We start from the raw sequence: 13,963 nt of genomic DNA, 5'->3' as shown, positions 1-13,963 counted from the left end.
ATATAAATTTTATGTATTTATATATAAATATATATGATTTATACATATTTAATAAAACTTATTTATAATATAGGAAATACATATTATATATACACATATAATAATATATAAACTAAATATAAATATATATTATTATATTATATATAACATTATTATCATAGAGTATATCTAAATTTATATTAATTTGTGTTATATTACTTATTGTAATGTAATTATATAATAATATAATTTCTATTATTAATAAGATAATGATATGATTATTATATTATAGTTTAATTTATATTAATATAATATATAAAATATATGGATTATATTATAATTATATATAAGTGACTTATAATATATCATATATATATATGTAATTCTATAATATGTAATATATAATATATATAATACATAATACATAATTTATTATATATAAATATAATTTAAATTATATAGTTTAGTTGTTTGGCTTTAGATGGTTTTAATGCTTCTGATAGTGTTTTTTCGCTTAGCTTTATCTGTATAAATTTTTATTTTATGACAGTTCCAAACATTTTTAAATTTTTTTTTAATAACAAACATTTATTGGTGTGACTTATGGTTGAAAAATGTTCCTACATGAGATGTGCATGACCCAATCATTAAATAGAACATTTGTGAGGTGAACACACATCCTCACCCACGTTTTTATATCCAGTTTTTAAGATAGCCAATTCCTCCTCTCTCTCCACCCCAAAACATGTGAGCAACTGCTAATGGAAAGCAGTAAACAGCCACTTGGGCTATAGCATTTTCAACTCCACTCTGAGGTGAAGATTGCAAGTACATTCAAGGCTTAACTTCTCTCAACTGTCTCCTAATGAAAGTTCCTGAGTCCAGTATTTACAATATTACAGCACTAGCAGATCATTGTCTACAACTCTTCTCTTTCTGCTGTATTCTCTTCACCAGTCCGGGGTGGGTCTGGACTTCCATAGAGTTTGCTGATAATTGGCTGAACAATTTCTTCTAGTTCCTTCTGTTTAGCTTTGAAGTCTTCAATGTCAACATCTTGATGGCTTTCCAGCCATTCAATCTTTTCCTCTCCAGCTTTTTCAACGGTCTCATTATCTTCAGAGGAAACTTTGCCTCCCAACTTTTCTTTATCTCCAATCTGATTCTTTAGAGAGTAGCATAGCTTTCAAACTCATTCCTAGTATCAATGCACTCCTTGAGTCTTTTGTCTTCCTCAGCAAACTTCTCATCAATTTCTTCAGTTGTCAGTCGATTTTGGTCATTGGTAATTGTAATCTTAATTTTGTTCCCTGTACACTTGTCTTCAGCTGTCACCCAAAGAATACCATTCACATCTATCTCAAAAGTGACTTCAATCTGAGGGACCCCCTGTGGAGCAGGAGGAATTCCAGTGAGATTAAAAGTACTCAGAAGGTGGGGTGTCTTTTGTCAGGGGTTATTTATCTTCATAGACCTTGACTGGAATAGTAGGTTGATTATCAGAAGCTGTAGAAAAGATCTGAGACTTCTTGGTGGGTACCACATTATTCCTTGGTATCAGCTTGGTCATGACACCTCCCACAGTTTCAATACCAAGTGTCAGGGGACATACTTCAAACAGTACTAGGTCACCTGTATCTTGATCACTGGAGAGTACACCAGCCTGGACAGTGGCACCATATACATCAGCCTCATCTGGGTTTATTCCACAGGACGACTCCTTGCCATTGAAGAACTCTTTAACAAGTTGCAGAATCTTTGGAATTTGAGTAGAGCCACACACAAGAACAATCTCATCAGCATCAGACTTCTTCAAGTCAGAATCCTCCAGTACTTTCTGAACAGGCTTCATGGTAGACTGAAACAGGTCCATGTTTACCTCTTCAAATTTTGCCCAAGTCAGGGTTTCAGAAAAGTCTTCTCCTTCATAGAAGGACTCAATTTCAATTCTTGCTTGATGTTGAGAAGACAGGGCCTGCTGGGCCTTTTCTACTTCATGCCAGAGATCCTGCACAGCTTTGTTGTCTTTCCTAACATCTTTGCCAGTCTTCTTTTTGTACAGTTTGATCCATAACATGCTGGTCGAAGTCTTCTCCACCCCCTGAGTATCAGTATTAGTGACCATGACTTCAAAGACACCATTGTCAATGGTGAGAAGAAGCATATCAAAGGTTCTACCACCCAGATCAAACACCAGGATGTTCTTCTCTCCCTCCCTCTTATCCAGGCCATAAGTAATAGCAGCTGCTGTAGGCTCATTGATGATCCTCATAACATTCAGGACAGCAATAGTTCTAGCATCTTTGGTTGCTTGCTGCTGGGCATCATTAAAATAGGCTGGTACAGCAACAACTGCATGGGTAAACTTCTTTCCAAATAAGCCTCAGCAGTCTCTTTCATTTTAGTGAGAACCATAGCAGAAATTTATTATGGAGCAAATGTCTTAATTTGCCCAACTCCAATATCAACCTGAATGTATGGTTTAGTTTTTTTTTTTTTCAACCACCTTGAAAGGCAAGAACTTGATGTCTTGCTGCACAGACAGGTCATTCCAAGTGCGGACGAGAGCCCCTTGGTGTCAAAAACTGTGTTCTCAGGATTGAAGGTGAGCTGATTCTTGGATGCATCACTGATCAGACATTCCCCTACAGAGGTGAAGGTCACATAATATGGCATGATGAGGTTGCCCTGATCATTGGAGATGATCTCCACATGGCCTTTCTTGAACACCCTGATGCAGCAATAAGTGGTCCCCAGGTCGATGCCAACCACGGTACCCATGTCCTCCTTGTCCTCATCCTCAGCCAGGGCTGCTGTGCAGCACCCCAGCTACCACAGAGAGCTTCATCTTGCCATAGCTGTTGGCCACTTGCTCTCGGTCAGCAGCCAGAGAAGCAGACAGCCAGAAGACACAGGCAATCTAGCAACAGGCTGCAGCTAAGAGCAATGAGGTTACGGGTCTGTCACACTGAGACACCTCAACTCTGTCCATCTGTGTTGTCTCTGCCAATGTCTGAAACTTTTTAGTATTGAAGTGCATTTTATTTCTACAATTGTATTGACTACCATATGTAAAAATTGTCAAGTAGTTAAATATAGATTCACAAGCATTTTGGCCACTATGTAAATATTAAAAAGTTAAGTGAATTGTCAATGCTTCCATACATAGTATAACAACACAATGGTCAAAGATACACTAGAACATTATGTGGGAAGAAATATATTCATACCCAATCAACATTTTTCAGGTACTTGCATTCAGAAGCATTTTATGAATCAGCACCAGATTTGCTCCAAAATAAAACTCATTTTCCCCTACTGCCCCTATTTGTTGAGAACAATACCATATATTAAGGATACATTTACATGGATCATTTTATAGAGAAAATCATTTGAAATTTAAAATTATAATACTTATTTTATGCACAACTTCAAAAACACAGAATTTAACGACAATACCAGTGAGGCACTATCATTCTATATGACTAAAACACTACCATTCTATATGACTAGCAAACACAATAGAAGGCCAATAGGCAAAATACACACTTTGGCCATCCTATACAAAAGGGTTCTTTCACAACATTCTTTCCTAAAATAAACACAATACCAAAAAATGAAACAAGAAAAAGAAAAAATGAATTTTTGCCGCAGTCTGGCTGGGCACAAAATCACGAGCCACCACACAGCTTGTAGATTCAAACAGCAACTCTTTATTCCCGAACTCACACCAGCCGTATACAGACACGTTCTGGGGAAATCCACGTTCTCTGCCCAAATCCACGTTCTCTCCCAAATTCACGTTCTCTCCCAAATTCTCCTTCACTGGGCTTCTGTCTCCCAAAATATACTGTCTGAATCCCGTGAGAACTCAAGAGGAACTTAGGCAGCAGGATACGCCCTATTCCCAGCAGGAATAATCTTAAACCTTAAACCTGGAACCTAAACTGGGAACGCCCTAAACCCGATTATGTTAAACCGGGAACACCCTAATCCGCCCTGGTCCTTGAGCAAGGTCAACTACATTCAATGTCACTGCAAAATGTCAGCAACATGGGGTACGCTGGCAAGGAAATTGTCATACCTACTTGGCTAATGGCTCCCAGCATCTCCCCCCTTCTGATTAATTAAACAAGCAATGTGGCTTAAGGACCGTGCCTGGTAGGTTGTCCAATTCAACATATGGTTCTTACCCGTCATCGGAAAACTGACCTTTAGGCGTCAGCCTCCTGTCTTAGGTTGATACCACTGCAATTGGATCATACCCGTCACTGACTACCGGTCCAGCATACAGCCATTGGCCCCCAAATTTTAGACCATCACTAGCAGAAGGGAGGAGGATACAGAAATGCCACGACACCAAGCCAATTGACGGCTCCTTGGGAAAAATTGCATCACTGGTGACACCATCAGCAAAGATATGCCAGCACTACCACAATTAACATGGGGTGCGCTGGCAAGGAAATAAAAATTGCATCACTAGTGACACCATCAGCAAAGATATGCCAGCATTACCACAATTCGCTGCACCAAACGATAGTTACATAGTCCAGGCAAGTTCTGCAAGCAGTTCAAAGCGGAGGAATCTATCAATATGTCCATTTCCTCCCAAAATCCGTTTCCTCCCAAAGTAAGTTAACTCCTTGATTGAGCATTACTTGTTGAGTTATATTCATTGATGCATCAGTTTATACAGTTTACTGTGATAGCTATCATAGAAGCTGTAGTCTGGTTTTATCTTTGTCTTCACCGGCACTGGGATGAAGATAGGAATTCTGGCAATGATGCTAAAAAGACATTATCCTGAAAAGAATTATTAAATATAATGAAAAGGAAAGGTGAAAGTAAACAAACAGATCTGTTAACCTCCTTTAAAAACAATCCTTAACAGCTGTTTACCTAATTTAAATTAAACCATTTAAATCACGTGAATAAAAAAAAATAATAATAATTCGGATCCATTTTTTCATGAGCGCTCCTCATATAAGAAATATGGACATACGCACATACAGACATACAACACAAAACACAAGAGTGTACACAAACGTACAACACATAAGAAAATAGTAAAGGCCTTGTAGCTTTACCTAGGTGAAATCTCCATTGCAATGTTTAAAAACTCCACAGTCAAAAAATAAAACTGATCAGAAAAACATTAACCTAGGTTTGTATGAGCTCAAAAAATAAAAATAGAACCTTATGATGTGGAAAAATGCAATAATAAAATAGCTATTGAAAAAAGCATCCTGGTTAATCACTGTCGCAGATGTAAGAATGGCCAAGCTGGAGTTCTGGATATCAGCTGTTATGGATTTGAGTCAAATCATCTTCTTTTCGATCTGTAGAAACTGTTTTAGTTAATCTCTCTGGAATCCAAATGGGCTGCTGTTCTCCCTGTGGAAAAACACAAACAGACCCCCGACTCCAGACAATCACTGGGTCAGGACCTTTCCATTGTCCTGTTAGAATATCTTTCCAAAGTACTTTAGGCTTATGTACATTTTTTGGATACATATGCCTTTCCGCAGCACTAAGTCCTGATGAATCCAAATTTAAAAAGTTTAGAGTAAAAAGGGTTATTTTAAGTTTATCTTTGGGGGATATATACCCCTTTCCAATTCCCTCTTTTTGCTTTAATAAGTATATGTCTGTATCTAATAGTTGTCTTAGCTTCTTGCATTTTCTATCTGAAATACCTTTACTTGACATTTTCAACCATTTTCTATCTTATTTCTATCTTCTAGTTTTTTTCCTAAGGTTTGTATATTTACCCTTAGTTGCCTTTTTTCCTCTTTTTTTTTTTTTCCTATTTTGTGGGTTTAAAATTCTTGTCTTCCTACATTTTTTCTATCTTTCTACATCTTCTTTATCTTTTTTCTTTTTAACTTTCTATACTTCTGTCTTTAAAGTTTTTCACTTTAAATTTTTAATCTTCTTTATCTAAATATCTTTTATCCTATTATCTTCCCATTTTTTAAGTAATGCCTTTAAGATTAACTAGGCTTCGAATGATGCAATAAAGCAATCTTTTTTCCGCCATGAAGGTATCTCGACCACCTTCAATTTAACCTTTTAAAGCCTTTTAATTATCATCTATACTGTACTTTTAAATGTACTTTTTCACCACCTACAACTTCACTCTTTTAAACGAGGCTTAGATTCTGTTTAAATCGCTTTAATGTTAGTTTACATGGCTGCCCTTCAACCAAAGGCCTTTTTTTTTTTTAACTCCATTGAGAAGCTTTGTCTCAATCTGCCATGTACAAATATCTTTTTCTTCTTTCTTCCTTTCTCAAGCTTTTAAAGTAAGTCTAGTTTCCTCAAAATCTTTTTAAATGGCATTTTACAACTTTTTACTTTACCACACAGAGATTATCTCATCTAGAAACATTTCTTTTTCCTTTAACCTTTTATATTAAAATATATTTCCACATCTTGAATCTTTTTCTCTCTTTTTTAACCGTTAACCCTTTTTATAAATTCACATTTTGAAACAACTCTTATAAAATTTCTGATTTAGACAAATTACTCCACTTTAATAAGATGAAAGACTTTCATGTTTTTTATGATACTATAATACTATAATTGAAACCCAACTGAAAATTCTTATACTCTTTGTATATAAATTACACATGATAGAATCTTAACACTTAGTAACCTTGTTTTAGCAAAGACACAGACACAAAGCAATATTAAACATTTTTCCATTTACCAATTTATGAAAACACACATAATGTTTAAATATATTACCTTATGGAACTTAATAAGTAAAGAGTACTTGATTTTATATTTAGTGGTTGATATTTTAACACTTTAGCTTTGTAAATTAATCAGATGTCTGTAAAAACCAAGATCTTAGACAAATATAGTAAACAGAACTAGCCATCTCTTTCTTGTTGAAGAAAAATCCTTCTACAGGATACCATGATGGTCCCATTGATATACTTAATAACTCGTCTTTAAAAAGCCATGGGCTACATTTTTGTATTGTATCAACATACGTCCTAATTGTTCTTGGTCTCACTGGGGTGCCTCCTTCCTCTAACAATTTCTCTTGCTCGGAGGCGAACAACTTCAAACCTTGAGTCAACCATTTTCCCCAGTTTGCCTGAGAAAGTTCTAGGAACAGGCAACTTGAAATAAAAACAAAATAAATCAAAACAATAACACATTGTTTTTTGAAATGTTCACCCATTCTTTCTCTCTTCCTCAAGGGTGAGAAATTTCACTTACCTCTAAGCTTCAGAAGTTCCCCGTACGGGCCACCAAATGCCGCAGTCTGGCTGGGCACAAATGCCGCAGTCTGGCTGGGCACACAATCACGAGCCACCACACAGCTTGTAGATTCAAACAGCAACTCTTTATTCCCGAACTCACACCAGCCGTCTACAATCACGTTCTGGGGAAATCCACGTTCTCTGCCCAAATCCACGTTCTCTCCCAAATTCTCCTTCACTGGGCTTCTGTCTCCCAAAATATACTGTCTGAATCCCGTGAGAACTCAAGAGGAACTTAGGCAGCAGGATACGCCCTATTCCCAGCAGGAATAATCTTAAACCTTAAACCTGGAACCTAAACTGGGAACGCCCTAAACCCGATTATGTTAAACCGGGAACACCCTAATCCGCCCTGGTCCTTGAGCAAGGTCAACTACATTCAATGTCACTGCAAAATGTCAGCAACATGGGGTACGCTGGCAAGGAAATTGTCATACCTACTTGGCTAATGGCTCCCAGCAAATTTTGACAACCCTACACAAACTGTGCCATTTCAATTTCAAGGTCTTGTAACTCTTCCATTTGTTTTAGCCTGAGTCCTTGGCACATTGGATTCATGTCAGGCAGGCCAACCTCCTCACAGTTCTCTTTAGGCTCAGCGGCTGGCTTCAAAACATAAGCTGATGTGCTGTCTGCCTCTGGAACAGATTTCTCTACATGTCTCAGGAGAGTAAGAGCTGTGCTAGGAGGCACTGCTGCTGAAGGTGAAGCTGGTCTCTCCTCAGTCACCCTGACTTTGCTGGTCAGAGTAGGTGGTATGTAAAATGTGGTCCCAAGATGGGTCTGCAATATTCTGGGTGCTCTTGAAGGAGCAAGATGGTGAGAATGAGAGGAATGTCTCACTGGTGCCTCTCTTGCTGAACTGGCTGGCGTGTTGGGCTGTGTGGCATCGCTGGAATGGTCACCACTAACCCTGAAGCTCATTGTGACTTTTTCCTGGAGTGCACTTGGCACAATCACTGCACTCATGCCAGTTAAGTTCTTTGGTTCACATTGTTGTTCCTGAGTTTTTTGTGGAATCTGCTGATCAAAGCCATTAAATTGGAAACCAGCAGTAGTAGGGGTATCTTTTCTATTAAGTACTTCAAAAGTAAGATTCTGGCAAAACTTGTCTGAATTCACATTTCCCACATTTCTGCTGCTGTTTCTCTCATTAGGAGAGCTTGCAATATGGAACCTATCTATAGGCAAATGGAAATGTATGATCTTGGTGCTTGGCATAGGCCTCTGTATATCATTTTTTGCCACATCAGATTTCAGACTAAGTGGTTTTGTGGTTTTACACATATCATCCATCTTTTGGGATGATGATTCAAGTTGTTTGTTATCTGAAAAAGAAGAGATTTTTTTTTTAACTTCATGGAGCTTGGTTAATAAGGAAGTGTGGTTATTTATAAATGGGCACTCTCTCAAAAAATATAGTCTTACATGTTTTTTTCCTACATGATATTCTCAGTCATCCATGCAGAGGAATTAAAAATCCATACACTATTAAAGGCTCATTTTGAATTAAAGCATTACTTTTTAAAATTTATCTAAATCAATAGAACAATTAGCTACAAAGCACAAAATTAAAAAAAGAACACTTCCTGAAGTAACTTTTTTTTAAATTTTTTAAAGAGAGAGAGAGAGAGAGAGAGAGAGAGAGATTTTTTAAAATATTTATTGTTTAGTTATTGGCAGACACAACATCTTCGTTTGTATGTGGTGCTGAGGATCAAACCCGGGCCACACACATGCCAGTGGAGCGCGCTACCGCTTGAGCCACATCCCCAGCCCAGTAACTTGTTTTAATATACTATCTATGAATGATTATTTTCTGGGTTAGAACATTCCTGATTTCAATAGGCAGACAATGGTAACTCTACAACAGTAACACTATTCTGTACACCCACCAAAGCCATGTCCTGAATCCCAAGGACTTTTCCTGTCAATCAATCTGCTTCCCAGATACATTCTTTCCATGCAGAGGGCAACACACCAGAGAGGACTTGGATGCTCTCCCAGCTAATCCACTAATACATGGCAACATCCTCTGGTCAAAGGAAGGTTGAAGAGCTGTCAAAATTGCCATTGTGCTACTGGTCCTGAAGACTCCAGATTTAACTCCTTCTCTTTCTTTTCTAGTCTGGCCCTAAGGTCCCTGTTTTCTCACCTAGAACCCTAGCTCCTCACACTGTGTCTTTGCTGAATGTACCCCAGAAGCTCCTGTTACTAGAAAGGTGCAGCCCTCTGGCCAAGATCCTCATCTCCCTCCTGGGAAACATCAGAAACCTGTGTGCCTTGCCAGTGGTCTGACGGCTTTCCAATGGCCCTGTTCATAGCCCACTGTCCTCATCCCTGCCACCTTGTCCTTCTACCATATCCTTGGGCAGTGGTTTGCAGACAGGTGCACACCAGCATCACTTGCAAGTCATCATCTCATCTGACCTTCGTCTTCACCTGAGGCTGCTGGGCTCTCTTCTCTGGTTCCCAGGCAGTGCTCATATGATTTGTGGTCCTGGGCCCTTCTCCACATTGATAGAAGGGAGCTGAGCCATTGTGGTTGGATGGTAAACACCAGAACGTATTTACATTCCTGCAGAACTTCTAGCACCATGAAGAGTGCAGGCTATGCAGTCAGCTGCCTGGGTGCTGGCTCAGCTCCTGCTCCAGTTCTGCCCTGGGCAAATCTAGTGCATCAGCCCTACCTGCCTTCTTGTGTCAAGACAGACTCCTATGTGGAGATATGTTGGCATGTGGTGTTAATGATCTACTAAAGAAAAGGCTCAGAAATACCTGGTATATAATGAAAACTTCAAATATTTTAAAATTATTTATTGTTATTACTATACCTACCTGGAAATCCAATTTTCTTGGACTGCAAAACAAGTTTACATTTAGGAATGAGACAGGATGAGGTTCAAATCCTGAATCTACAATAATTTAGGGATATGACCCTTGGTATTATTTACCTTGCTGAGACTGTTAGCTATGGCTTAAATGAGGCCAAGGTTCATAGCACAGAAATGCTAATAAGATCAAATCAGATAAATGGAATCAGTGAGTTCAGTGCTTTTCTTTGCAGAGGTAGTGGACTGTCTTTGTTTTCAGACTTTCTCAGGCTACACTCATTGATATTTCATTAATTTAATATGTCAAATTTAACATATATTGCTATATGTTGAAAAATTTGGATTTAGCTCTACTAAAGCAGAAATGAATGGAAGGTTTTCAACCCCCTTACCAGAAACCATTCACTGAAATAAAATGATCAAAGAACAGTGAACAAAAAGACTGGAGCCAAGAAAATGGAAGACATGTGTGCTTAATGTGCTAAAGTTAGGCCACAGGTAAAGGGATATCAAAAAACTTTAGGAGTCTATTTTTTGAGTTTCAGAAGTACAGCTTTTTTCTCCTTTGACTTTAATTGATGACAACCAACCTTAATTCACCTTTTTTTAAAGAATGAAAATTGTAGATGGACACAATATTTTTATTTTTATTTATTTGTTTTTATATGGTTCTGAGGATCCAACTCATGGCCTCACACATGCTGAGGCAAGCATTTACCACTGAGCTACAAGCCCAGCCCTCATCTTGGTTTTTAATCACGACTTCTTGGCAAGGTTTGAAATATGCAAACATATATGTTACATGACCACTCACCAATGAGTCATGCATCCCATTTTTCCAATGCATTTTGCTTGCATTCTGATTCCTCAGATGATGTAGCCAATTCAAAATTTTGAATTTCAATATCTGCAGTGTGGATATCCTATTGATACAAGAAAAGTTTTAAACTAAGAGCAAAATATATCTCAAAACAAACAGTTCAAAGACTATTAACTTGTTAACAAAAACATCACAAATTTATTGCAATTGTATAATGGTCAAAACTCACTTGTTTGTAGAAAAATATTCTGACTTTGGGGAATGTTCTGTTGATATTACAGGTTTGGAAGGAGGGCTTTTACCCACTCGAGGTTCAACAACATAAGTACTACATGGAACATTTTGTGGCTCTAGGGACACATCGAAGATCATCTGTGCATTGGTAATGAGGAACTCTTCCAACAGGGCCTGATTGGCATATGCAGCATGGGAGGAGGAGATGGTACCAGGAATGGTTGTAGGCCTGGGCCTCATGAGACAGGGTCCAAATATCAACCCCAACATTTTTGAGTTCATTAGGTTTTCTTTAGAATGGTCTACAACCCTGAAAAGAAGAACACATAAAGTGTATGAGATTTGCCTTATAGAGGTCCTTAATGGTAGTTTACTATGACTTGAGAAGGGTCAAGAAAACTCAGGATGTAGAAGACTACAAAGGGTTTGTCAAGGGTCAAGTTTGGGGGTCTAGGGAAAGAATTCTTTGTTTCATTATGATACTTACCACACACCAAACTGAGTTTCAGAGTACTATATTAGGATAAAATGCATGTAAGTAGAAGGAACTACTGAACTCTTAGTAGCAGAAGGAAGAAAAATACCCCTAAAAATTGCTCCATCTTTGTATGTGGGATATACTCCCCATTTCTTATACTGGAAACTGAAACAGCACTGTCAGTTTCTCTCTCACTGCCCAGTTAGTTTTCTTTTTTAAAAAAATTACCTAGAGATGGACACATACCTTTATTTTATTTATTTATTTTTATGCAGTGCTGAGTATCAAACCCAGTGTCTAATATGTGCTAGGCAAGTGTTCTACAACTAGCCACACTCCCAGCCACCACAGCTAGTTTTCTAGCCTAGATGACTCTTTCTCATGAACATCTCTCTATTCTATGGCCACCATCAATGTTCTGGTTTTACTTCAAAAACTCTCAGCTTGTTATTTCTATGACTATCTAAGGAAATCTGTCTCTTCCTTATTTAGCTATCAGGATGATACTAGCCTTATGTATGGGTAAAGAAGCTGTGATATATATATGTGTGTGTGTGTGTGTGTGTGTGTGTGTGTGAATGTTGTAGTTTTGCTATTTGTCTTTCAGAGAATTCATCACTGGTGTATAGAAATGCATTTGATTTATGGGTATTGATTTTATATCCTGCTACTTTGCCAAATTCATTTATTATTCTAGAAGTTTTCTCGTGGAGTTTTTTGGATCCTCCAACTATAAAATTATATCATTTGCAAAGAATGATAATTTGAGTTCTTCTTTTCCTATTAGTATTCCTTTGAATTTCTTTCATCTAATTGCTCTGGCTAGAGAGGCAAGGATTATGTTGAACAATTTTTAGATGGAATGCTTCCAATTTTTCTTCATTTAGAATGATGTTAGCCTTAGGTTTAGCATAGAGAGCTTTTACTAAGTTGAGGTATGTTCCTATTACTCATACTTTTTCTAATGTTTTGAACATGAAAAGATGCTGTGTTTTGTCAAATGCTTTCTCTGCATCAATTGATATTATCATAGGATTCTTCTTTTTAAGTATATTGGTGTGATGAATTAAATTTATTGATTTCTGTACGTCGAACCAACCTTGCAACCCTGGAATACACAACTTGATTGTTTCTTTCATATGTTTTTGTATGTGATTTGCCAGATTTTATGGAGAATTTTTGCCTCTATGTTCATTGGGGATATGGATCTGAAATTTTCTTTCCTTGATATGTCTCTGGCTGGTTTGGGTATTAGGGTGATACTAGCTATACAGAATGAGTTTGGAAGGGTTTCCTCCTTTTCTATTTTATGGAATAATTTGAGGCCTTCAACAGACAAATAGATAAAAAAAAACTTTGGTATATATGCACAATGGACTCTTACTCAGCATTACAAGAGTATAAAATAATGGCATTTTCAGGTAAATGGATGGAGTTAGTGAATACCATGAAATAAGCCAGTCCCCCCAAACCAAAAGCCAAATATTCTCTCTGATAAATAAATGCTGATCCATAATTGGGTGTATGGTGCTGGAGGAACATTGATTGGCCACAGGGGAGGGAAGGAAGAGGAGGGGTATGTGGTAGGAAAGATGGTGGAATGAGACAAACATCATTACCCTAGGTACATGTAAGATGGCACATGAGATGTGACTCTACATCATGTACAGAGAAATGAAAATTTCTGCTCCATTTGTGTACAATGGATTAAAAACATTATACTGTCATGTATAACTGATTCAAACTAAAAAAAATATGTTTTAAATTTTTATTTTATTTATTTATTTTTATGTGGTGCTGATCTTTGAACCCAGGGCTTTGCACGTGCTCTACCTCTGAGCCAAATCTCCAGCCCCTCCCAAAATACATTTAAACAAAATGTTAAAAAGGAGATCTGAATTGCTCTCAGAAAGGTCTAGCAGGCAAATCTGAATATGTAAAATTCCTGATGCCAAGTTCTTTAGTGAATACAGAAACAATATGGTCAACTCATCTGCCAGGTAGGTAAGATTTTCTTATCAGGCTTCTAGGAAGGGTAGCACAGTTCCTGCTACTGCTTGCTATATTGTATCCTAATGTAATCAAATTTTCCAAATGCAAAATGATTTCTTGTGTCTCCATGTCTGTTACCCTCTGCCTAGTATGCTGTTCTACACATTCTCTACCAAATCATCACACAGTTCTTAAAGTTGAACTCAAGGGCTTTTGCCTCTTCTGCTCTATCCCTACCCCCAAAACTTTCTATGCATGCCTGCAAGCTGTGCACAGCTAAAAGAAAAAGGATGATGATATACCGTGGTTATATACAGGTCTGTTCCCCAAAATGATGAGCCCACAAATA

General features: G+C 37.6%; 1 protein-coding gene and 1 pseudogene across 1 annotated transcript; both read right to left on the bottom strand.

The window, feature by feature from the left end:
- Window positions 1-546: 546 nt before the first annotated feature.
- Window positions 547-2,971, bottom strand: LOC107133808 (annotated as a pseudogene).
- Window positions 2,972-7,726: 4,755 nt separating this feature from the next.
- Window positions 7,727-8,898, bottom strand: LOC107133807 (rho GTPase-activating protein 29-like). Its single transcript, XM_048797745.1, has one exon. It carries the CDS (start codon window positions 8,550-8,552, stop codon window positions 7,731-7,733), a length of 822 nt encoding a protein of 273 aa, XP_048653702.1. The 5' UTR covers window positions 8,553-8,898; the 3' UTR covers window positions 7,727-7,730.
- Window positions 8,899-13,963: the final 5,065 nt, after the last annotated feature.

The sequence above is a fragment of the Marmota marmota genome, unplaced genomic scaffold, assembly GCF_001458135.2.
Source record: "Marmota marmota marmota unplaced genomic scaffold, marMar, whole genome shotgun sequence".
NCBI lineage: Eukaryota > Metazoa > Chordata > Mammalia > Rodentia > Sciuridae > Marmota > Marmota marmota.
Note: the sequence above shows the minus strand (reverse complement) of the source record. Positions and strands in the feature narration are given on the sequence as shown.